At 40.0% G+C, this 26,285-nt stretch overlaps 2 protein-coding genes across 2 annotated transcripts in view; one reads left to right on the plus strand and one right to left on the minus strand.

Annotated features, from left to right (window-relative positions):
- The first annotated feature begins 511 nt into the window (after positions 1 to 511).
- TXNDC5 (thioredoxin domain containing 5) lies at positions 512 to 25,849 on the plus strand. The gene is made up of 10 exons (XM_074543911.1): positions 512 to 799; positions 5,256 to 5,405; positions 8,206 to 8,311; positions 9,589 to 9,685; positions 11,995 to 12,110; positions 14,185 to 14,271; positions 16,879 to 17,022; positions 19,759 to 19,847; positions 22,593 to 22,722; positions 23,282 to 25,849. Exons 1-10 carry the CDS (start codon positions 585 to 587, stop codon positions 23,402 to 23,404), a joined length of 1,257 nt encoding a protein of 418 aa, XP_074400012.1. The 5' UTR covers positions 512 to 584; the 3' UTR covers positions 23,405 to 25,849.
- Positions 24,662 to 26,285, minus strand: part of BMP6 (bone morphogenetic protein 6) — an 88,290-nt gene continuing 86,666 nt past the window's right edge. The window contains exon 7 of the mRNA XM_074543902.1: positions 24,662 to 26,266. Within this exon, the coding sequence (XP_074400003.1) occupies positions 26,117 to 26,266 (150 nt within the window). The 3' untranslated portion in view covers positions 24,662 to 26,116. The remainder of the gene's footprint in view (positions 26,267 to 26,285) is intronic.

Below are 26,285 nucleotides of genomic sequence, written 5' to 3' on the forward strand. Positions count from 1 at the left end.
TATAATATAATTATATGTATATAATTAATATATACTATAAAACAGATATTATGTGTTATAGAAATAATATAATATATATAAAATAAAGATATATTATATTGTATTATATTATATTATATTAGTATAATTACAATATTATATTATAATAATATAAAATATATATTTATAAATAATATATTGAAATTGCTTTGTTTTAAATTCTAATATAGATTTATGGATCAATATAATCAAAATATAATACAAAAATAGATATTATATGGTATTTAAATAATTTCATAAAATTAAAGATTTCCAGAAATGATCATGTTTCAGTATTAAAACATATAAAATCTGCAATTATTTTAGACTTTATTATGGGTGTATAGAGCAATTTAATTAATGAGTAACATAAGAAATAGGTGTCGGGTGCTGCACAGGCAGCACGTTTGCAGAGTGCTGTATTTCCCGGCAGGAGGGTCCGGCTGTGCGTGCGGGGGTGCACGGAGGCGGAGGGCGGGAGGCGGGCGGGGGCGGGGGCCGCGGGCGGGGCGGGGCGGAGGCGGCAGCGGCCGCCCGGGGCTCGTCCCGCTCTCTCCGCCGCTGCCATGGCTGCGTTCCGCTCCGGCCCGGCGTGGTGGCGCCTCCTGTCCCTGGCCGTGCTCGGCCCCGCGCTCTGCGGCCGCTCGGCGCGGGCCGAGTCGGAGCCGGGGCCGGGCCCGGCGGCGGAGGGGGACCCGCACGGGCGGCACCTCTACAGCGCGGAGATGCTGCGGCACGGCGCCGCCGCCGCCCCCCACTTCGTCATGTTCTTCGCCCCGTGGTGGGTACCGAGCGCGGCGCGGCCCGCGCCCTCCGCCCGCCTCCTCCCCGTTGACGTGGCGGGGGAGGCGGCGGGCAGGGCCGGGCCGGGCCGGGCTGGGGCGGCGGGGAGGCCGCGGGGTCGCGCTGCCCCGGGACTGGGGGTGGACTGGCGGGAGGGGCAGCCCCGGGGCCGGGAGGGGCTGGGACGGGGGAGCGGGACCCCCCGTGTGCTGGCCCCGGCCCGGCGGCCGCCCCCGCCACGGAGCCACGGGCTCGGCTGGGGTGGAAAAGACCTCTGAAATCATCAGGTCCAACCCATCGGCGCCCGAAGCCGCCCCGGCCGGGGTGCGGGGGAGCCGCTCCGGCGCGCCCCAAAGGGACCGAGAGCAGTCGCAGCTTGGCCACCGTCACTTACTCACCCTGGGCCCCCCAGCCCAGCTCGCAGATGCTTTCGTTGCAGAATCCATGTTCTCTTTGCATGCACAAAATTAAGGGTAAATTTGCTGTGGTAACCATCGTGCTGTGTTCCCGAGGCCTCAGGTATCCGTAGGAGAGCTGGAGAGTTATTGGGTTTGTGAGAGACCCACTGGGCTTTTGTCATGGACTGGTGCTTTTGGCTCGAAAATGGTTGAGATGAATGAGGGAGCAGTGCTTTACTGGATATTCCTAGTCAACAGCACTGTACTTCTCATGCCTGGGTCTTTCTCATGGTTGTTCATATTCTTCTCTTTTCTTTGCCTCTTCCCCTACCCTTTTTTGTCTTACTGATATCCAGTAGACGTTATTGGGAGTTCTATTGTTAGGGTTGTTAGGTTTCTTTTTTACGTTTTTATTTTTCCTCCCAAGTTTTCTTTAATCTAGATAAAATAAAGTTAAGGGAACAATGTGCAAAAGTTGTGTTTTGATCCAAAGTTATCCATTGCTACGTGGTGCCATTTAGGCGTATGAGAGTCTTTGAAATCCATAGCAGGAAAGCATTTTCTTTGAAAACTTTTTTTTGTTATTAACACTGACTTATTTATGCCATGTGAAAATGTTAAGTGAAAGCTTGAAAGAGCAGATGCCTTTGTTCTCTGAAGATCACAACAATGGGTGACGCCTGACTTGCTGGTGAAGGACTTTTGCCTGAGAGTGCAGTACGACCTGAGAAATGCCCGATATCTCTGTCTGTGATATCTGTGTCTATTCACACCTTGACTGACTCTTTCACAGGCATCCCTGAAACCAGATGAGCTTTCTCTTGTCCCCGGACACTTTTTGTAGGAGGCCCTCTGCCGAAAGGGCTGTTGCAGAATCCAGTGTATGCTGCACATCCTCAGCACACATCAAAAGGAGCGCTGGCCTTGCCCACTTGGATCACACTGTGCCCTCGGGAGGGCTGGGGATCTCTGCTCAACTTAAGTGTGAGGGAACGGTGTTGTTTACCAGATTTGTTGCAACTTCTCTGGATTTTCTCTGCATCCTTAGCAAATCTCCAGATCTCTGGTCTTGGCTTCAGGGCCCTTGGTCTGGATGTCTGGCTCCTGACAGGCAGCAGTAGGAGCAGGTTTCAGGTCCAAGGGAAGAGCAGAGCAAAGGGAACATCCAAGTACCTGAGAGAGTTGCTTATACCACTACACCAGTAGTTTAATTGTCATTGGAATTAGGGTGGGCAGCCTGACAGTCCTGGAGTCTGTGTTAGAGCCTCTTGCCCTGTTCTGAGGTGATGTGCTTATCTCCCAATGCTTCCCACAGGCTGTTGTCTGTAGTTCCTAGGCAAACAGCAAACAGCCCAGCATCCAGCTGGGATTGTCTTTCATATCTATGTGGGTGATGCTAATGTTGCATCATCAATGCTACCAGTAAGAGCTGGGTTAGAGCCAGCACCGCCCCTCTCTTCCAGATTCTTGAAACAAATGTAGCAGAGGGCCTCACTCAGAAACAGTAGTGGCACTGGTGGGATTCTACATTATTGGAAGTCCCTTGCCATCAGATGTCATAAGATTTTTGTTCAGAAGGCTGTCTGACTTGGTAGGTACACCTGGGGACAAAACAGGTTACTCTCTTGGTGACACAAAGTATTCTTAAGTTGTTTGCCATGCCAGTTCCATTTCTACAGAGGAGGGAGGTTCCCCTGGTTCCTTAGCAGGAAATCATCTCAACTGAGTAGTTTTACTTCATTATTTTGATTCTTACAGGTCTTTTCAACATATGTTCTTACTTGGTAAATCTGGCAAGCCCACTGAGCTGCAGCAGAATTGATCACCAGAGTTTGTTGCTGTTGAATAGAGAGAGCTCTGTTGGCTGGATTTCACTTCAGTTGGATTATTCTGTGCAGAGCAAGAATGGTTCTGGGCTGCTTATACCACGTCTGTGTTTTTAACTGGATAAGGACTTGAGCTGTACCTTACTGTGGAGCTGCCTTTGCTGGCTGCAGAGCTCAAGTTCTACTAGTGGCCCCCAGAAATGTCTGTGTTAGTCTCTTTTAGATCTTCTTTTGTGCTTGCCAGTGGAGGTTGTGGATGCTTACAACTTTCTAGATCATGTAGGGATAAAAGAGCAGAACTCATCATTGACACCCAGGTCTCCACTGTCCCCAGCAGCTCCTCCAGCCCCACTGATGTGTTGTAGAGTAGCAGCAGTAAAGGACTCTGTAGGTACATGGGGTTGAGGGAAGCCTGTGATATTGCATGGTCTTGTTCTTTGATTTTGCCCTCCTTGGTTTTATATATATTTCCTTGGAAATGTCAGAAAAAGTGTTTTCAGGACCATCATGTATTTCCTTCTATATAATACTGTTTTGGGTTTTTTTTCATACTGGGAATGACTAACTAGTCGATTACTGATTCAGATAGGAACATTTTTCCTGCTTTAGTCTCAGTTTTAGCTTCCATAATCCAAAGAAGGAAGGAAAGGGGTGTGTATAGCAGAGATCACAGTGTTAGGTAGGGACAAGGCAGCTCTGTCGTGCTTAAAAAACAGGAGGTTAATTACTTGGGATTCCCTTACCTAGTTTTCCATGCTCTGTTCTCTAACACCAGCTAGTATTCATTTGGTGTTTTGAATCACTGCGTCTGCTAGGGGAAGGGATCAGAGTATCCAAAATCCTCCTCTTAATTCAAGCTCTGCGAAGGAGTTGACTATGGAGGGACTTCAGTCAGAAGTTACATGTTTAAGGAATATTTGATTTTAATAACAACACATTGTATCCCTTCACCATTCAGTATAGAATCACATAGGAGATTGTATTCAGCCACATCACAGGAGCATATGTCACCCACGGTACCTGACTGTTACAGGACCTTATTAAGATCAGGAAAAATTCTTTATCCTAAAGTAAAGAGGTTTTTTTGGTTGGTTTGTTGGTTGGTTGGTTTTATCACAGGGGTTTTTTTTTTGGTTGGTTGGTTGGTTTTATCTCTCAATGATCTCAGGATAGAAAGGTGTGAATCCATGCAACTTTCCTACAAGTGTACTAAAAATCATTTGTATGAGTGAAATTATTTTAAGTCCAAGCAAAGTTCTCCAAAGTCCTGCTGGTGATGTAATTGTTACTTACAAAGTAGATGTTGTAGGTCATGCCAAGCAATAACTGCTGTCATACTGTCAGTCTGAGAATGCTTTCTGTTACTCCAGCTTTGTATTTCTTAGATGTCTTGGAGGGTTGGCAAAAGCAGACATTAAAGAGAAATGAAAATCCATTCCTTAAAACTTTCCATCATACTTTGAGGAATAGAGTATTGCTATAATGATTTGAAAGACTGGGAAAACAGTGAGAAGAATAATAGCTATTTTTTGCTTTTGGGTGGTGCTGTTGCAGGAACTGTATGAGGCCAGTTTTCTGTGTGTCTGCAGATATAAAGAGTTGATGGTGTCCGGCTGGGGCAGGAATGGGAGCATAGAATGGGAGGATTTTCACAGAATATTCTGAGCTGGAAGTGACCCACAAGGGTCGTCAAAATTTTCAGAAACTGTATCACAAAATTGGATATGATGTTTCTTGACTTGTGTGTTACAATTCCTCTGAAGCATGGAAGTGCAAGTGGCCTTACAAAGTGGCTAGAAACTATTATGTTCTTATCTGCTGCTAAAAAAAGGGAATTTTGAAATATTAGAATGTAAAGAAAGCTGGGCACCCTTGCAGGTTTTTTCTAGAATGTTAGAAGACTGACAGGGCTTTGGTTAATAGCCTTACTAAGTTTGGGGGGTATTCATAGGATTTGTACTGTAAAAAGAGAGTAGCAAGAGATTCTCAAATCTTGATGATTTTTACATGAGATGTGTTTGCAGCATGCTGCAGTTCTTAATAGCATTTGCTGTTGCTTAGTGTAACAGTGCTTGAGTATGGAAGATTTTTGATGTAACTGATTTTACTTTTGATTTAAAGATTTGTTTAAATTTATGGAAACCAGCATTCTGCATATGACTTTTCCATGGGATTATTTCCCTCTAAGTGGGAGCAGATATTAAACAGTATCATGTCCTTTCTGTCACAGGTGTGGACACTGTCAGCGCCTCCAGCCAACTTGGAATGACTTGGGAGATAAATACAACAACATGGAAAACCCACAGGTCTATGTTGTTAAAGTGGATTGTACTGTAGATCTTCCACTGTGCTCTGAATTTGGCGTGCGAGGATACCCTACGTAAGTATAGAGAAAAGTCTGCTCCTATTTTTCTTGTTTTAGTTTTCCATGATCCTCTGCCAATTTCTTGAAGCTGACTTCTAAGCTGTATTTTTGCTGGGTTTCTTTGTAGCCCTTTGGACCTGCTACATTCATTTGAAGCCTGTTTGCAATGTTGCCAAGTATCATGTGATACATAGTACTCTTAGGCTTTTTCTTTCTTTTTTTTTTTTTTTTTCTTTCAAGAAGCGGTTTTATGTCTTCGAAGGTGGCTGTGTTTAACTGAAGTCCAGAATTTTCCTGTTCTTTTGTGTGGGGGGAGTACCTCTTTCTGAAGCAACAGTACATTGTGCAGCTGTGATATGCATGACAGAGCTGGTTTCTACCAACAGTACTTTTGAAAGTAACTTGCCACAAGTTTTTCTGCCACAAGATTTTTTGTTCGCTAAAAATCTGAGACCACCTAAAATGCAATTACAAATGCACCCTTTGTAATTGTATTATAGATGGTCTCTTGGATTTTTAGTGAACTAAGTGCTCACAAAGCAATAAATGAATAGTATCACTTAGCATAGCAGTTGTGATACTGTGTGGATTTTTTTCTAGCTAAATTTGCTTATATTGGTCTAGCGTTTTAAGGTTGCTGTGTTTATGCTGTTAACAAGGATGTATGTCTTACTGCCTCAGCTTTGGTGTGCAGAGCATGGTCTAGAGTATCTATGAGAGGTCAGTGCCTTTGGGTTAGATGTGTGTTCCCTTTTAAACTGACAGAAAAGGAGCAAAAGGATTTATTTTTCACTTGTGTCTTTTTAAACTTCTTGCAAATATTGATGGGATGCTTTCTGCTGCTTTATTAATTATTCATCCTAGTGGGGATAAGTGGAGATTGTAACCATGATTATCTGTAGCCCTTCCACAGCCTGTATTTTTCAGTTTCCTTCCCTTTGCTCACTTTGTCTGGTGTTTTTGCCAACCCCAGCAACAGCCTGAACTTTTCATTTGCTCCTGGCTGCACCCACTTGGATGCAGATGAGTGTGACTGAGTAGAAGTTGAGTTATAAATAGCACAGTCCTTGTTGAGATAGGAATTGTCCTTAAGGGCAGTGTGTGTCTTGCTTCCACTACAAATACCAAGAAAGAATGAATGTTACAGTTCTGTTTTCATATCTGCAGAAGTGAGCATTGCTTGTCATTGCCTGTTTGCATAGATTATATTATGGCGCTGTTCCTCTTGAAACAGAATGGCAGAGATTTTTGAATAGGAAAAAATCAATGGATGTGTAATTGCTGGAGGGTTTTTTCCCCTCCCTCCTCTTTAAGGTCATTGAATACATAGGAATAGTTAGTGCTTGCTTTTATCTATTCAAAAAGTTAAAAATAATAAGGCAATCATCTGCTAGACATAGAAATATAGCAATGAAGGGGAATTCATGGTAACAGTTCCCTTTCTATTTGAGTCAGGTTTGAAGTAGCTTGTTTCTAAAAACCTCCAGCAAGGGAAGTTTCACAGTTTCCTCAGGCAGAGGTATTGCTGCAAGTCCAAGTTATGCTGATCCCTACACTGCTTTCCTAAACACCTGTCAAAGGAAAGGCTGCATTCCCTTTCTATCCCCACAGAGAAAAAGTGTCTGAGCATGTCCTTGCACTTTCTATCACAGTTGTCTCGGGACTACTTGGTGGTGCAAAATAAATATTCTCTCAACTGTACTAGAGAAATTGTACCCTTGTTTGCAGAAAATAAAGGTGCAGCTAGCTTTTTTTAAGATGTTACCTGAATTTGTTTTGTTACTTTTCAAAAAATATTGCCAGGGTGTGTGTTTTAGATATTTTTCTTTTTAATTTTTTCCCTTCCTTATTATTCTGATTTTCTGTTATCACATTGATATGTTATCACAAGGAACATTCAAGAGTATCTTGAGAAGAAACTAACGGTGGGAGCTCCTATCTCTATTGAATGTATTTGCATTATGTGGTTTTTAAACACTTTTCATATGTTCATTTCTTCCAACTGTGGAACAAGAAGAGAGAGAAAAACATGCCAAGAAGTTAACGAAGCAGTACAAAATGACAGCTTGTCAAGGGGAAGTGAGGGCTAGGTGACAGTAGTAATTGAAAGTCTGATTTTCTTTAAAAAATAACACTAGGTCAGAATGCAGTATCATACCTTTATTAAACAGACTTCCAATTTCAACTTAAAATTTGCAGTAGAAGCTTTACGTAGTCTATGAAAATGTTTTGATGGCGATTAATGAATGTTGCAATCATGAAATCTGGATGCCTGCAAGAAGTCACTTATCCTCTTGTCCTATTGACTTGCCTCAGTGTGTTTTTAATCAGTTTAATACCACATGACAAGCCCTACACTGCAACAGCAGTCAGGGAACAAAAGGTGAGAAAGAAATTCCTGGGAAAATAAGTGCTAGATATTTTTCCTTTGGTGATGGAGAGAGGTGGACAAAACAAAATTGATGTTCTTTGATAAACTGAAATAGGATTAATAGAACTGAATGCTGCAATTTTAAAATTGTTTTTTCTTATTGATCAAAGTAATATTACACTATGCTGATTTTTAACTAAGTATGTCTTATTTTCTCTTTTAAAAATTTCCTTAAAGCTTACATGGGAAAGAAAAGGGGTCCTAAGTTCTAGCCATGACACTTTAATCTGAAAGGGGTGCCTGATGCTGATGTTAATAGTTGAAAGACCTGGTACTGCAGCCTGGGATGCATTGCCATGGATTAGCAAAGCACATTATCTTTCTGAGCATGTTTCCTGTGTGAAAAATTGTTGCCTCACTCTTCTCTATATTTTGACCCTTTAGGCTAAAGTTGCTTAAACCAGGACAAGAACCTCTGAAATACCAAGGCCCTAGGGACTTCCAGGCACTGGAAAACTGGATGTTGGAGAAACTAAATGAGGAACCATCTGTAAGTGAAAAGGAAATAATCTTTTCTGCAGGCTTACTTATCTATCATTTCTCTAAGTTAGGTTTCAATTTCCAGGAGGAAATCTGCTCCTGAGAATAAAAGTCATGTTGCTGTATCAATTTGAAACAGCATACATGTAAGTCAGAGTAGTAATTAAAACTGTCATCCTGTGACCTGCTCTCTGTTTCCTGCTTTTAAAATTACAGTACATAATGCAGTTTTAATGCCTATACATTTGACATTTTAAGATACAGTCCTTGCTGTCAATTCATTTGACACCTGTACGCCATAATGTTTCTAGAGTGAGAAAAGCTATTTAGCTATAATACATTATAAATTGCATTTGTGTTGGGCTTAATTACCTCTTAAAACATGGATGCCATATCTTTAGCTGAGTTACTTTCTGATAATATTGTGCCTAAGAAAAGGTTTAAAATGATCAGTTAAGTAAGATAGGCTAATACCATCACTAGGAAAATCCTTAAGTTTAGGGGTATCATTCACATACGGGAGCCAAGCCTTGCCTAAAATTAAATTTTTGATTACCATTTCTCATCAAGAGAAAGCTTTAGTGATTGCTGAACCACAGTTAGAATGTGATTACATTTAAACAAACATGGTATTTTTAATAATTGAACATTAAATGCTAAATTATTTTAAGAAATACACGTTGAGGCTCGTAAAAATTCTTTTCAGCTCTAGGGTTAGAGTCTGGAAAATATTCACCTGCTTTTGCTGAAATGCTCATGAGTTTCTTGCAAGTTAAATGTATTAAGTGTTTGCTCCATTTCCACTGTTGCTGTTTTCCTGGAGCCATTAGGTAGACAGCATTCCTTCTGGTATTAGGGGAGCAGAAAATAACTTTTGTACTATTTTTAAATAGCCCAGAGACCACTGAAATGGGTGTGATGGCAGTTGTGGCTGATGTGTGATGCTCTGGAGGCACTGTTATATAATTTAAGTGTGTTAATATATGGTGATGCAATGAATGCTGCAGCAATTACTGTGCCCTGTGACTGTACTAGAGCACAGTGAAAGACTGGTATTCCACAGACTCTGGTATCTCTCTTTTATGTGGCAGTCCTTTTCACCTTTTGCTTTCATGTAGTTGTTTTTAGGAAACATTAGGTACCTAAATCAAGCTAAATAAGCACATTGCTTTAGGAATTTAAAATTTCAGAGTCTATGGCACTATCACACAATGGTGTGATACAAGAAAACATTATTGTGTATTTACTGTAGAAGAGAAATAAAAGTTATTTTTTTCTTGTGAATAGGACCCTGAATCTGATGTGGAACCACCAAAAGCCCCTGAACCTAAGCAAGGAATGTATGAACTCTCAGCAGACAATTTCAAGATGCACATAGCAGAAGGTAACTGTTTTTTCCAACAAGAGAAATTTGGTTACAGAGATATTAGTAGTGGGAAGTCTACACCAGAAATGTTCATTTTGAGGACACCTCCTTCTCACTTTTATTTTCCAGTAATACCTAGTGAAAGAGGTAACTACATAGCAAACTATGTTAAAATGCACTGGTTAAATTACATGTTGCAGACTATAAGAAAGTTGAAGTAGAGCACTCAGAAGGCAGTAAAATTAGGGTTGCTAATCCCAAGGAAGAAGCTAGTGGGGCTTGCTCAACTAAACTCTCTCTTTTCCTGAGCTCCTTGCTCAGTCACAGCCTTGTCACTTTGTGTTTTTGCAAGTCCCATTTCCTCCTTCCCTAGGTGCTGGTTTGTTCTTCCTCCCAGGTTGTTATTCTGGATAAGGGTAATCCACCCGCTTCCTCCTTCCAGCCCCCATCCCACTCCAGTCTGGCCCTTTATTTGATATTGTTTCATTTCCTTCCTCCAGAATTAATGTGGGTAAAACAGTTTGTCTGTTTGGCTATTTTAAAAAATATTTTGTCTGGAAGCTTTAAAATTAATGCCAGGAGGGATACCTAATAAGGGAAATTTCACCACTCACATGATGTTTTTTTAGACAATGAGCAAAATCTTAGAATACAAACGTTGGGCTGGCATGCCAACAGAGGATCCTACTTTCTCCATCTGTTATCTGAAAAAGAAAGGCTGGATAAAATTGTTTGCCCATTTGAAATCACTAGGGAAGTCAAACTAGAACTTCTTAAAGTAACCATTCGCTCATTAGAAACATTTTCATGTGTAAAACAGCATTTTGTGCAGCTAACTTAAAATTTCCCAGCATGTCTGATTTAATGTAGAATTCAAACAAAATTCTCAATTAATTTTCCTCTAAGCCATCAGGGATCTGCTAAGCATTTGTCAGCTTAATAACCTTCTCAGACTGTAAAATTCAGTGCATTGTAAATGTTTTAAGTGTTTTTATTATGCACCCATTGGCCTTCATAGAGGAGACATTCTCATGGTCATATCTGATGGTTAAACAGGTTTACAATCATCTGTAAATGTGTTGTCCTCTCTTGACTTCAGTTATGAGAAATTCAGTGCTTAAATTTAATGTGACCCTTAGCAGTTACACCAGCAAAGTTGACCTCTGTTCTTAAACAGCCTCCTTTCACCTTTTTGCTCTCTGGGACAAAAATAAATTATATTGTTTTCTATTGAGGAGAGTATGTCAGAGTACATGGTAAAGAATAGCTGATTTTGACTAGTGTTCTTATTAATTCATTGGAAATTTGATTTTGCAGTTTACTTAACCAGTACAGAGCATGTCAATCAGTTTGAAAGTCTTCCACATGCAGACCAGTCAAGTTAGAGTACACTATTACTGCAGTTTGTTTCCTGGTTATTTTGTATTGCCTTTCCTCCGACCTTCCTTTGTGGACAAGCCTTCAAACTAGAAATTATTTCAAGTAATATCATCCCCAAAGCAGTCTTCAAAGGATTATGAACAATTCTGTTAAAAAGAGCTTTTCTCCAGTTGCTGGTGTTTCCTGCAAATTAATTTTTTCCCACTTATTTTAATTAAGTTCATTTTTATTTCATTTAACAGAGCCTTGCCTTGATGTATGCAAAAATGTGCAGCAATTTGAATTAAATAACCTTAATTGAAAGAAATTGCATATTCTGGTACTCTTCAAACAATAATATATACTTTTTAACTAAACCTTAGTAGGAGATAGCACAGGAACCCTTCTCTGTGTAAAATGCCATGAACATCTTCTAAAGGCAGAAACTTCTGAGTAGTTGACATGAAAATTCAAAGAGCAGGGCAGAAAAAGAAAAATGGAAAACTGAACAACATTTTTCAGGTAATTAATGGACTTAATAATTTCTTAGGAAACATCATTGCATGAAGTTGAAATTTAATACTTCAATTTATGCTGCTATCAACATATATTCCTTGGTAGTTCTTTCTACTCTGTAAGAGAACAACTGGTAGAATTAAACACTAAGGTAAATGGTTAGATTAAAAGTATCAGTTTTAATACCTCACTTGTTGGCTTGAGATTGTGAAGCTGTTTGAATTTTCAGGAAATTTGGCAATGCTGTGGGACTGCGTACAGTATTGAAAACCTAACTGCTGAAGTATTTTGTCCTGGCCTTTGATTCACAGTGTTTCCTATCCTTAACTCAGGAAATACCATGATAAATTTGCAGCCTGAGATTAGTACCTTGGCTTTAATTGCAGCCAAGTTCATTCCAAATTAGCTAATTTTTTTTTCTTTTTCTTTTTTTTTTCTTTTTTACTTAAAAGGTAATCATTTCATCAAGTTCTTTGCCCCTTGGTGTGGTCACTGCAAGGCTTTGGCCCCAACCTGGGAACAGCTGGCTCAAGTCTTTGAGCATTCGGAAACTGTCAAAATTGGTAAGGTAGGTGAAACACTCTTAGTTTGAAAATATGGTTTGTGTCAACATATGTTTCAGCCAATAATCATGCCTGTTGTGCTATGATTTGCAAATCACAATTGTCTTGTTTGTCACCTCTTAAATCCTTTTATAGTCACAGTTTGTATTTTTGTTTTGAGACGGTCATGGTTTTTTTTCTCACACATCCACAGTTAACAGGACCTCCCCCATTTTAAGCAAAGCCTTGTTACAAACAGAGCTGCCTCTCTGCATTTCAGAGAGCTGGGAATAAGTCTGATACATCAGATGCAGGGAATAATATTTTGAGATTTGCTTTTTATTATTCATTTGCTTTGCAGAACTTGATAGACTTCAGTATTTATTTTGAGCGGGAAAGTGACTTCTAATTTGTTCTTTGCAGCATTAGATTCCTTAGCAAGCCTTAGCCCTACTGAGTATTTATGATGAGTTATTTCTTTGTTGGTTTTGGTTTCTTTTCCTCTTTTTCCCCATAAAACTTTTGAAAGGTTTCAGGGGGGTCTTACACCTTAAAAATTGATATCTTGTCCTGCTTTACTATTTCCCTTAGGGTTGATAACCAGGTTCTGTGGTGTATTTACCATGGGAGCTTGTTACTTGTACGTGGAGTGACTACTGTGCAGAGGTATGGAGGTGGTCTGGCAATTGCAGTTAGTGGCTTTATTTGCTGACCCATACCGAAGTCCAGGTGGCTCATGATGGGAATCCCTCTGTGTCTGCCAACCATGGAAACTGGACTGGGTTCAACTTCCACGTCCCTAAACTTTCACAGTGGCCTGAAATACTGCATGGCAGTGATGTCAGTGCTGCAGAGGGACTCTCCCTCTGCTGCCTCCCCTGCCTCTGCCCTCACAGCACTTTCAGCTGCAGTAGGAGGGATGAGCTTAACTGTTTTTTTTAATGCTTTTGAAAATCTCTTAATTCAGGTATGCTGTACGTGTACAGCACAGGCCAGCAGAGCTGAATTTTAGAGGAGACATACATATAGATATATATAAGCAAGTTGAACTTCAGAGAAGACGCACAAATATATATATATGTTCAGATCTGGTGGTTATAAAGTTAGATTCCCTCTGAGAATGAAATATCAGAAGCATTTTCTCCTTTGAATCTTTCTGCACTTTTTGATACCTTTGTTTGCTGTCTGATGAAATAGTTGCTTAAGTATCTTTATGAAGTTACCATTTTATGGTACTCAGAGAAAAACAAACAATAAATTTCCAAAATTTCAGTTTTAATCAGTTGTCTGTGGTGTTTGCAGTTTGTATTACTGAGAGCTGCTGTTTAATACTTCCACTAAGATTAATCTGGATGCCTAGACAATTTTATGTAACTGTATAGCTTGTGAAATATATCTTGAAGCATGTCTTGGCTAAGATTTTAAGTCTGTAAGTAAACAGGAAGCACAACTGTTTCTAAGAAGGTTGAACCATGACCTTCATCTAATCTGGGGGAATAGTGTCTTAACACTGTTTAATCTTTAGAATTGATCTTCGGTGAAAAGTTTATAAACAAGTAACTTTACAGACTATATTAGAATTGAATGTTGCTATGCACTTGGAGCTTCCCTTGAAATACAGTTCACTTGCTAACTGTTGACATGCCTTCTGAAGTCTTTAAAGAGTAGTTTTTTAAAAAATGGGTGAGCCAATATGTCTTCACTTTAAAGCTCTCTCACATTAGTGTTTTGTGTCTCATTGTCCATGTACTGATTTTATTAGCTGAGAATACCAAGTACTTTTTAATTGAAATATTTAATTATGTCTTCATTGTTCTTTGTAACTGCTACTACTTCCTTCTAGCCATACCTCCCTCCCTGATCCCTCCTTAAAAAAAATAAATAAATCAAACACACACAGACCCTCCCAATTATACAACCAAACCACTGTTTGGAAGGCAGACATAATCATTCTCAAGACAGTACTTGGTACTGAGTTTGCCAAGCCTTGTATTGCTTGTTCCTGTATTTTTCTGAGCTTTTAAACAAGGGAGGCTGTGATGCTTGTTGTATGTTTATTTTAGGCACTGAATAGTTTTGGATTTTATTCCCAAAATGTAGGTCGACTGTACCCAGCATTATGAAGTCTGCTCTGAAGCCCAAGTTCGTGGTTATCCCACCCTCCTCTGGTTTAGGAATGGTGAAAAGGTGAGTCTGCAAGTTCAGCAAAAAATCACACCATTTTCTCTGAATAATATATGGACTATGCTTACATTCTGGAAAAAAAGTCTGCTTGTGAGAGAAAAGATATTGGATGTTAATTTGGGTGCTAGAAGAGGTAGAGTGTGTCCACAGATAAAGGTTTTTTTCTCTGTTTTGCAAACAACTGATACATGTTCATAAATCTGTAAGCATGATCTCCAGTTATGCTACACTGTGAGAGAATTCTGGGTTTACTTTATCATGGTATTTTACTTCATATGGAACACAAAAATATACCTGAAATAGAAATATTAAAAAGTATGTAATTTTCACAAAGTGTATCAGAAGGGTCTCATCCCTAAGTGGTGCCCATCTGCTGAGTGGCGTCTAGAGATGCAAATTTTCTTTTTTATATAAACCCAAACATTTCACATGACATTGTGAATGAGAATCTTGTGGGTCCAGTTAACATATTTCCTTGCAGCAATTCAGAGAACTAAAATATTCTGAAATTATGGTAGATAAAATATTTATAAATACCACATACCTGAACAGCAGTAAATAAACATATTATAAATTGCAGCGTTATTTATAGTATATTTCACAATTTAAAGATAAGTTAAATATATTCAATGGATATTCAAAACAGGCGTGCAAGAGAGCCCAGGACTCCACTTGTAGCTCTTATCTGCTAAGTTCTTGGCAGGGGGAAGGATGAAGGGGTTTTCTCCCATTCACCCTGTGTTCCTTTTTAAACATTTACAGTATCAGCAACGTTAAGTTCTGTTACTTGAAACAGTTTAGTGGCCACTGCTTGTGGCAAATTTCTGGCACTCTGAAGAAAAACTGGCTGCAAGCACATACCCTATGAGGTTTGGTATAAGCACCCCTGTAAGATCAGACACTAGGGAATTTAAATGAAGCAGCCCCTGTGTTTTTGAATCCAAACCAGATTCACATTCAAGCAGCACTGCTGGAAGCTGAGGGAGTGCTCAAATCAAGCATGGTGGCAGGTTCAAGGCTAGAGATTTTTTAGTTAATTAAACTTTAGTTTAAATATTGTAATAATTGGAGTTCCTTGGAGGTATTTCAATCAAGAGTGCAGCAAAAGAAAAAAAAAAATTACTACTGTTGTATTTGGTAAAGCTGAACCTCAGCCATTAATCTGAACAATGTATTTCAGTTGACATCAAACTGTCTTTCCCCACTGGCAGTGTGGCATTCCTTGGTGGAATACAGCCACCAAAATCACATGTTTCTCCATGGGCTGATACAACATATCTGAAAAAACACAGAACAATAATCTGGCCCAGAAATTCCTGAAACTCTCTCTGGCAGCTATGATACTGGTCAGTAAGGGGAAGGAGGAGAACTGATTCAGTCATCCAGCCTTGTCTGTAATACCTTCACACCCTTTGCCATTACTGAAGTCTGGCATCACACCACTGCTGTTGGTATAAACAAACAGGTACAGGCTTCTTGCCAGGAAAAGGGGCAGTAGTTAGAGGAAACATTATCAATTACTAAATAAGTAAAATGTGTAGAAGGAGTTCCAATGATAAAGGAAAGCTGAAGAGATGTCTGTTCCTCCTTCTAATGTATGGAAGATTGGATGTTGTTTCTTAAAGAGTCTTCCTCATCTACAAGAGGAAATATATCTTGCAGCCCACACCACATAGGACCACATCTCAAGAATTCTATCCAAAATGGATATGTAATGCCTCAAAGATATGATCTCTCTTCTGAACAGGAAAATTAGTACTAATTTTCACAGGCAGCCCTGAGGGCAATCATGCAAGAGCCAAATTGAAGAGGGCAGACAGTGGGTTTGAGACTACAAGCTGCTCACAAGTGCTCTGATTTCTTGTTCTGACAATCTCCTGATTGTCTTGTTCTCTGGATTTGGAAAGTACCTGAAATATGGGGAAGCATCCAAGGTAAACTGTGGCCTCTCAAAGATCTGGCTGGCTGACCGCTTTATGTGCAGGTTAAAAAATAGGATTAGACTTGTGGGAGAGTGGTGCCATTGGAAATGTCTGCCCTGCAGCAGGCTGCTGTTGTCTCTTGCACCCTGGTGAATTTAGGTGCCCAGAGTGCAATGCCTTACTATTTGGGTTTTCCAAGGACTTGTGGCAAGTGTGTAAGCCAGAGGAATGACTGTGTAGTCCAGAGACAGGCAAGTTAAATTTTTCAGCCCTGTCAAAGCGCTGTGTAGATCTCACAGGGCTCTACACCCTGTAGAGACCAACAGAGACCACACCCAAACCACAGTGGGTATTTTATTGTTCCTTGTAGTAGAGTTAGATGCAAAAAAATAACTCTTGAAAAGCTAAGGTGAGACCAGAGGGTCAAAGTGGAAATGTTTCCAAAATTTGCTTCTATGTTTCGAAAATACCTTTCAGTTCAAGGGAATGTTAGATTGCTCCCTTTGGGTACTGAAGAGTCCGTGGCAAAAGCTGAAGACATGGAGTGAATGGAATGTCATAGAGAAGTTTTAGAACTAGATATTTATTATTTGTTTGCTTACACTTGGCAATCATGTCTTACTAGTAATTATTTATTTGCTTTGTCAACTGCATATAGAAGGTTGCACAAACTATTTGCTTATTGTAGGGTGACCAGTACAAAGGGAAGAGGGACTTTGATTCCTTGAAAGAATACGTGGATTCCCAACTGCAGAGCTCTGGGAAGGAGCCACCAGCAGATAAACCTGTTGAAGCCCCCTCACAGCCACCTGCAGAGCCCACCCCTGTTGAGGTAAGTGCTCCAATGTAAGGTGTTGAGACTGTTTTAGCTGCCTGTCTGAGCCCTCCATGTGTTTCTCTCTCTATGATAGCTTGACAGTTTCTGGAGGTAAACTGTACCAAATAATTCCCTGGTTATTTTTTTTTTTAATAACTAATGAGTGGAATCAGATCACAAATCCTAGAGATACTTTTACTACCCTGTTGAATTGGAGAAGGAAAAAAAAATCTGATTCCTATTTTATGGTTGCAGTAAGTTACTTAGATACAGGCATGAATGTGGTCTCTTTGGCCTATGGAACTGCTGGCACCTGGGTCTTTATGACAGCGCAGCTCACCACCATAGGGATGAACATTCCTTGCAACATTACCACTTGAATCCAGGGGGATGGGGCACACTGCTAAGCCCCTAAAATAAGCCAGGGTTCTATACTTGGAAATCTAACTGCAGAAGCAATGAACAAAGATTAGGAAGACCAGTACCAATATGGTAAGGTAACATGCCCTGTGACAGGAAAACTCCTTGGCATTTGGAGACTTATTTTTATCTTGGTTGTTGGGACTACAGGATTATGTTGTGAAGAAATTGGCAGAAATTACCTTTGTACAATTGTAGTTAATGTCATATCATTTTCTGTCTTTTCTAATCCCGTTTGCATTTCATCTGCCATTTTTCTTGGAGATGAATGAAAAATTGGTGAGGCTGAGAAATTAGGGATGGACTTCAAACATAATTTTTCATGAAATGTGCAGAACATTCTTTCTGCCTATAAAATAAGGGACAGGGATTTACGTTCCCTTGTGCTATAGAATGAACTTAAATAATTAGGCAAAAATATTATTAATATAAATACAGACTCTATGCAGCTTCTTACAGGAAAATATTACCTTTCCCAGCTGACTTTTCCAGCAGCATTACCCATCTTGGATAAAGTGGCTTACCAAACATTACAGACCACATAGATTTGCAATTGTCACACTCTTCAATTTTTATTTTCTTAATTGACCTCATATTTGGAAGATCCCAATGAGCTGGTGTTAGTACAATGCTGAAAGTAATTAGTTGTCTTTCTATTTTTATAGAAATAACACAAACCACATGTGACACAAATTCCCACTTCTGCCTTGCATTCACCAGCACACACACAAGGAAGAAAGGATTGTTGAGGGATTTTTTGCCAAATAATAGCAGACATAGTGCTGGACTCAGCTTGTCCTTACAACTTTTATCTTCAGACCCCCTGACTCTGTTTTCATGAATTTTGAAACAAGGGGCCAGCCCCTGTAGCCAGCAAACACTGACTGCATTTGCCACCAGTTGACCACAGGCAGCAAAGGCAATGAGTTCCCACTCCAAATTTGTGTCCCAGTGTTGAGCCCCTACTTGGATTCCCCCATGTCTTATACAGCCCAAGTACTTTTACATCCATGAGACTTCTCTACTGCCAGACATGGCTAAAATCATACAAAAAATGATCCTGGTGGATTAAGGCAGTGTGACCAGCAGATGCTCAGATTATGCGATTGCATTAGATGTCTTTTTTTGAGATGCAAAGCTAAAATTGAGATATCTGATATTAAAATTATTTGTGTAGTTATATAGTTCACATTGCTATTCTGATAGTAATCTACAGAGCTTTAAAATTCGTTTTACTGTGCAAATCATGGGGAAGTTGTTACTAATCAGGTTTTCAAATTTTGTATTTTAGATTGTATATTATGTTTGGAACATCAGTTTTAGATAGCCATTTAGGAAAATCAGAGTAGAAGCACAGTGCTTACTTTTTGCTTCATTTAATTATTTCTGATTATTTAATAATTAGAAAGTATAAAAGTATAATTTCTAATTTCTTAACAATTATTTAGAGGTAATAACACTTCAGCACAGTGAAATAATTCCATGAACTAACAGTTATTTACAAAAATGTTTAAAGGTACTGGATAATTTGGATTTTCAAATTTAATTTTGGCTTCACAAAACTTACTGGGGTTAGAATAGAATTGATAATACTGTCAGCTGTGACCTTGTTTTTCTCTTGCTTTCATTTGATTTTGAAGCTTTTATAGGCATGAGGTACATTTATTTGTTTTTAATCCCTCCCACCCTTAAAGGTCTCACACAAAAAATGAAGTTTCAGCTCCATGCTCTCATGTGAGAATGTAAGCAATGTGCTTTCCTCCCATCATTCCCTTGCTCCTGATAGTATCAGGAGTAGAAACATTTCCTGGCACCCATGCAAGTGTGGTGTTGTGATGTCCTCTTGACAGGCAAATCTGTGTTTCTGGTAACAGATTTTTCTGTTATTGCAATGCAGGGGAAGAAAGATCAGAGAGACCAGCTCTTGAGACATCACTTGTGTGCCTTGAGTACCTAATTAAAACCTCAGATGTCCATTACCTGCTTGAAGCCAACTCCTCTAAGGGCCGTTCCTTGAAACATAGTGTATTAAAATTAAGGTGATTTTTTAGAATTACTGAAAATTTGGATACAGGCAAATCCTTTGAAAATAGGAAAGCTTTGTTTCTCCAGTTATGGATGAGATTCAGTGTAAAACACTCTTTTCTCTGCATCTCTCTAGGGAAGGAAAGTTGCTGAGAAGTAAAAGGCAGGTCTGCTGCTGCTACTCTTGTTTATATTACCAACAATATTATCTTTTCCAATTCCAGTTTCCCTTTTAGGAATGTAAAAGCTCAGTAGACTGATGTTGTACATACAAAATGTTTTGACATATTTTTCTCTTTTTTTCAGGGGCAGGCTTCAGTGCTCGCTCTCTCTGAAAAAGACTTTGATACAACCATTGCTAGGGGGATCACCTTTATTAAATTCTACGCTCCATGGTAAGCAGTTTTCAGCTGTTGCTGTTCAGGATTATTGCTGGCTAAGATGTGAGTGCAATAGTTGCTGTAGTACTGGATTTGTTGTCTGGATCTAAACTGTGAATTAGCTGAAGAATGTGTGTGTTGGCAAGAGTCACAGCAAAAAAAAAGCTCAGTCTTGTTTAGCTCCCTTGAGCTGCCTCTCTGTGGAAAGGCTGACACAGAAGCTTTACCATGTCAGCCTCCAGGTCCTGCTGGGGTAGCAGGGAGAGTGAAGCTTTCTTTGCAGGTGCAGCATGTTCCTATCCCTGGGTTAGGGTTAGATGAGGGGAGTATATTGCTATTTCTCAGTGCTGAGAAAGGAGAGGATGCTGGCCTTAGGGCGCTCTCCAGACACATTGGGAGCCTCATTGGAGCACCTGAGTTTTGATACAGATTGTTGAGCTATGGATAATTAACTGCCTGTTACTCTTCAAATAACTGTCCAAAAGCTAACTTGCACATGTGACAATTTTGAGATGTTCTTAAGAGTATGTGCAGTATGTTCTTAGAGGGACCCAGAGCAGATGGTGTAGGTGGAAATACCCAATGGAATGCCTTGGAGAGGGAAATGAAAGTCACATCTGGCATCTGCCATTCCTGCTATATCCAGCAGAGCCTGGCACTCCAGATGGGTTAAGACCTCAGTATTACAAACTTGTAGAAGTATTTCCCCCTTTTTCTTACTATTCCCTTTCTGAAATAAAAAGAAAGTTTCACATTTCTCTTTCTGGTTTATAGAATTCATCTTATTTGTGCCTCTACAGAATTTAATGAAACTTGCATGCCATCTTGCTCATCCATTGCTGGTCTTTTAGCCAACAGAAGGAAGCCTAGTGTAGTGGGAGAGATTAAAATTAAGTTGTATTTCACTGTGTGAAAGATAGCACATCTCTGATTTAATCACTAGCATTCCATTAACACAGTGTACAAAATATAAAAAGATGTTTTGTTTATGTTACAAAAGGCCCCATTACAAAGCAACACAAGAAAATACCACCCATATTTAGATGTGCTCAGGCATCTCAAAATATTGCCATTTAACTTCAATAATAAGCATGAATATGTTTCTTAGTGTAGGCAAGAATTACCTGGGAGCATTTAATTTCACTTAAGCTCATTGCTGCAGGCTTTTCCAGTGTTGTCACCCTTTGCTGCTTGAGAACCACTGTTATGCTCTCTTCCACCTGTAAGATCTGCTTTTGGATATGAGCAAATATCTGCCACCACTGGGTTAAGAAATGTCATGCCCATAGCATGCACACCCCTCACCTTTGACTGCTCTTTCCTCACTGCCTTTGTCCCTTCTGTACTCTGGGAGGGATTTAGATTGTGCCCGTGTTGCTTCTGCCCCACCTGCAGAACTGGCTGGGAAATTCACTTCACACCTGTGCTCAAGAGCAGCTTCCAGTCTGAGTTCTGAACCCAGGGCTTGCTGGCATACCTACTAGTTCATTACCCGGAGCAACTTTTTCTGGGAGAGTTTGAGATCAAGAAATTCCCCCCTTTTGATTATCTCTTATTGACAATACCATGTCCTCAACTCACGAGATTATCATGGGATGCTGCTGGATCTCACAGATAGGATCAGTGCTGGATGGCAGGGGAAGAAACAGTGGTTTCAGGATGTAGAGTCACCAGTGTGTGCTGCCTGGCTGCAATGCTCTGAAAGCCACCATTTAGGAAAATGCTTCCTATATTTATGTAACTCGTATCCTAGTTTTGGCTCTGAAAGTCAGGCTTGTGACTGCCTGTAGTGCTCTGCATGTAAATGACCATATTCTCTTCCAAGTGGATTAACTTATGTAGGGCTCAGCAAACACTATTATGTTGCTTTCTAGTTCTGCCCTTCAGTTAGTTTTGGATAAATATTAATGCTAATTTGCATCGTAAGCACAAAATCATTCTGTTCTCGTAGTTTTTGTGCGTGGTCAGAAATGCTTTTATATTGTCACTGTGCATTAACAAGGTAGTTTAAATATACACTGGCTTGCTTTAAGAAAACTACGGCTGAGACATCTTTCATTATTTTTGTAAATGCCCTGATCTAGCCTGGAGGCAATTATGGGTCTGTTTTAATAACCCAATTAAGGTGCAGCTGGGTTAGAATAGTATGAGCAATGCAGATTTAAAGGCTAAAGTGCTTTGGGAATTCTTCTTAAAGGCAGTAAGAAGTTCACATTAGGAACTTGACTAAGCCAAGTTCAAAATATAAACAAAATGAATGCTAATGGTTGAGGAGGCCATTAGGAACTGGAAGAAATTTAATAGGGAAATTAAAATCTCATTTAACTAATTAAAACTTGGGCTATGTAGCTTTAGTATGACTGGCATATGCTACCTGAAAAATTAATTCTACAGACATTCTGTGTCTTCCTAAAAGCATTTTTGTTTCCAAGAGATCTTTTTTTTTCCATTTAAACATTCTCTGTGCTTGTCTTTATTTGGCTTCATATTCCTCTGGGGGGTAAAATGTTAATGTACCGAGATCTAGAATACCATTCTAGGCAAGGCTACCAAAGGCCAGAAAGTACTTCAGTGCTAAACTTAAATAAAATCACTTTTTTCTTAGCTCATATACTGACATAATAGTGCAAGGGAGTTGGGAGGGCAAAATCATTAGGGGATAGGAAAGGCTGCTAGTTAAACTTACAGCAATTGCAGCAAGACAGTAGAGATAAAGTAGAAAGTGTATCTGTTAAACAAATCTCCCTCCTTTGTTTCTAGGTGTGGTCACTGTAAGAACTTGGCTCCAATCTGGGAGAACCTTGCCAAAGAGCAATTTCCAGGTTTGACTGATGTCAAAATAGCAGAAGTGGACTGCACTGTGGAACGTAACATCTGCAACAGATTTTCTGTAAGTGTGAAAGTTCTGAAAGGAAGGGGACAGTATTGTGTACCAGATGTTGGAGGCTCCAGTGTGCAGCCCAGTTGGCTGCTGCACTCCAGGTACCTGGTGACAGTACAGCTGTGGTCTCTGCTAGTCAATAAGAGGCACCTGGTGACACCATTTTGTTACTGAACTGTTTGTTCAGGCTTGGTCATTTCCATTATTGGACAAAGCTGGAGAAGTTCCTACTTTAGGAAACCTCTCTGAAAACACTAAAGCTGTCTTGTGGTATCCAATGCTGAATTCTGTTCCTAGAAAAAAAAAAGTCTTTCAGAGCTGTTAGGCAGACAATTGAAGATAGAAGGCTGTCATTCCAAGAGCCTAGAGGAACATTCCCCATTCTCTTTAAAATGTTCAGAAATTGCAGGTTGGCATTTAAAGTTCTGCTGGGGGTTTGTTTTTTTAAATTAAAATGGCTTACTGTTTTGAGGGGTTTGATGGCTTTTCAGAATCAGGTAAATATGAGTGACGGATACAAGTTTGAACATTAACAGCAAATTTCGTTTTTCGTGTGTGTCTTTTGAAGGTCAATGGTTATCCTACACTTCTGCTTTTCCGAGGTGGAAAGAAAATCGGTGAACACAACGGAACGAGAGACCTCAAATCACTGCATAACTTTGTCCTGCGTCAGGCAAGGGATGAACTGTAATAAAAGTCTGGATGCTCTGTACCCTGGCTGTCTCTGTACAGTAGCTGAGGGATTTCTATCTTTGCTAATTTTTAAATAGTGTATTTGGGGGGGGGTTGCGGCTTTTTTTGTTTCTTTGTTTCTAGGAAATTGAATGTACTAAACTTTGGTATCTTCCCCTTGTGTGTGTGTTAGAGACGTGTGTGTGAAGGAAAGCTAACAAGTAGTTACTGTGCAAATCAAGAGTATTTTCAGCATTGGTAGTTGCACTGCATTTCTGCATTCCTGCCATGAAGTGTAAATGGTTTCCTTTGAGACCAAAATACGTTAAGAAAACCAACTGAAGGGCAGCAGTAGAATATTTTTGTCTTCAGGTTAGATCTGGTTAAAAAGTAATCCTTACAAACTGCTTACTATTACTAGAAAGGCAAAAGCTACAGCTGTGTTTAGTCACTTTTGCCTCTAAAATTGTATACTTAATCCTTATTTGTCTTAATAGAGCTGCTGAAAGGTTGAAAACACACACACCTTTGGAAGATACCAGGCCACCATGAGCTGGTTGTTTCCTGTTAATCCTCTCAGCATGGGAGGTCTAGCCATAATGAAAGTGATGGTACTGTAACATGTGCCTGAACATTACTGATGCCATAGTGTACATGTGTCAGGTGCATTTCCATAGGCTGCTGCCATCCAGCTCCAGAGGCACAACTATGCTCTACTTCTCTAGAGCCAGAGTGAAAAATAGGTGCTGTTATAACTGCCCCATTAATGGTAAATGATCAGTCAGACTCCAGAGCTAAGGATGTGTTTCCTACCCCCGCCTGAATCCAGACATTCTGCTGACCTGATCCTTAGTCAGAGTACCTAGAGAACAACAAGTAATACAATGTTTAATTGTTTTTTCCATTCAGCTCTTCTGCAGTAGTTTAAAATAGGTCCCCCCCTCTTCTTGAGCCTTAATGTTTTTCCAAGCTGTAAGCATTGATAAGTTTGAATGCTAGGACCACACGCTTTGTGGTGTCTTGGATTATAATATGAATCTATTCTTTGGTGCATAAGATGTTCCATGTTAGACTTAACCAAAAGCCAAAGAATTTACATAGCAGAGACTGTCATGATACAAAGGCAACAGCAAACCAAGGACTGAATTCTGCTGTCTCATGTGCACAGAAACTCATGAGGAATGAGGATTGCTACAGGCTAATTTGACTAATCTGTCAAGATGCTGGGTTTTGTCCATCATATGGAGTAAGTTGGGTTGCTTTTCTTTTTTTGTTAAAAAAAAAAAGGCAAAATATCAATGAACTTTTAAACCAGTGAATTTCTCCTGGTTCTTCACTTCACTGTCTGTCCAGAACTTTTGATTCTGTTCAGTCTGAAAATGTGTGAAGATGAAAAAGCCACAGTGAAAGCTAAGTGTTGCACTGGCAGATGTATTGGATCAACATATGTACTTCTGCCTTTCAGGAAGCCTTTATTATGTTTTTAACAACTTTCTAGTGAAGCACAATCTCATGAGTTTCTTGTATAAAATCAAAGTGGTACAATTGTTTACACTGAGATTTTTCTAAATAAAAACTTTTTAAAAAAGCAGTCTTTCTATAAATGATACAGCACAATGAATATACAGTGACAAGTGCAATAAATTATAGCTTGTATTTACAAGAAGCCTTTTAAATGCAAGTAGAGGTAAGTGCATTTAATACAAGTTTAATATTGATCAAAACAATTTGCTATTAGCTTCTGCTAGACAAACCATGGCTCTACGCTGCATTTCCTTTATACCAGTTTGTTAGTTGCATGAGTTGAAAAGGAAAGATTGCAAATTTTGTTGACATTCTGTCTTCCTGTAAACAAACTGTCCAGCTAGAGGCTGAATGGCCCCTAAGCTTTTACGTCTGAATTACAGCGAAGAAGTGTCCTGACTTCCTTCCTTCCTGGGCAAGTGGTGGTAGATGAGGCAGCTCCACGTGGGGAGTGGAAGGAAGCTGCATAGGAGCAAGTGTATAAATTTGTATTGCTCAGTCAGATGGTGAACTGGGAAGACCAGCCAGGGTCTGAGTTCATGGTAGTGTTTCTAACACAGGGTGCAGCCATGCCATCTTACACTTGCAAGATCAGAGTTAAACGGTGCTGGGAGCATAAGAGAACTGAAACATCTGCTTTGGCACAATTTTAGATGCTTACTGTCATGACAGATGTCAGGAGAAGACTGACAGTCTAGGTGCAGTAACTGGTCCTTCTGGCCAAAAGGATCTTGCATGAGATGTACACTCTACGTCTGAAGTACTAACACCACTTTCTTTAGCTTCTCTGCCTCTCCCCCTCATCTTCCCTCCCTGCCCCCAAAGAAAGACCTCACTTGTTTTTGGTGTTGAGTGCTCATCTGGTAAAACTGCAGCATATATCCAAGCACCTGCTACAGATCAAGCTTCTCTGTGAGATTAAGACCATCCCATCCCATCCCAGCCAAATAAAGTGTGTGGGCATTTTGCTGCTGCTGCTGCTGCTGCTGAGCTGGGCAGCCACCGTGGTGTAGGGTCAGTCTGTAAGGAGTCCAGCAGTTTACTCCCACCCTCGGGGTGGTCCCCACACCCCTTCCTCCCACAAGGCACATACATGGTGTTCTGAAGGATGGTTCATCACGTGGGTTTTTTTCCCCCAAGGTCATGAAAACAGGGAAGGGTGTATCCAAGTTCATGGCAGCATCACAGAGTCCGTGTGAAGACTTTGTCAGTGACATCCACAAGCTCTTACTACCATATTCCTGTATTTCTTCAAGATTACATTAGAATTATCATCGAAGTAAAGGACAGATATGGCATTTAGTTTGGTAGGTGCACAGCATGGTTTGGGAACGTAATCAGGATTCATTAGATGAACCTGTTGCCAAGAAAGAAAA

This window comes from Zonotrichia albicollis, chromosome 1 (assembly GCF_047830755.1).
Source record: "Zonotrichia albicollis isolate bZonAlb1 chromosome 1, bZonAlb1.hap1, whole genome shotgun sequence".
NCBI lineage: Eukaryota > Metazoa > Chordata > Aves > Passeriformes > Passerellidae > Zonotrichia > Zonotrichia albicollis.

Excerpts from the sequence above, each read along its gene's own strand:
- TXNDC5 (XM_074543911.1), top strand. The coding sequence starts at position 585 with ATGGCTGCGTTCCGCTCCGGCCCGGCGTGGTGGCGCCTCCTGTCCCTG. Across the intron at positions 800-5,255 it reads GTCATGTTCTTCGCCCCGTG|GTGTGGACACTGTCAGCGCC; the intron begins GTGGGTACCGAG and ends TTTCTGTCACAG. Across the intron at positions 12,111-14,184 it reads AAACTGTCAAAATTGGTAAG|GTCGACTGTACCCAGCATTA; the intron begins GTAGGTGAAACA and ends CCCAAAATGTAG.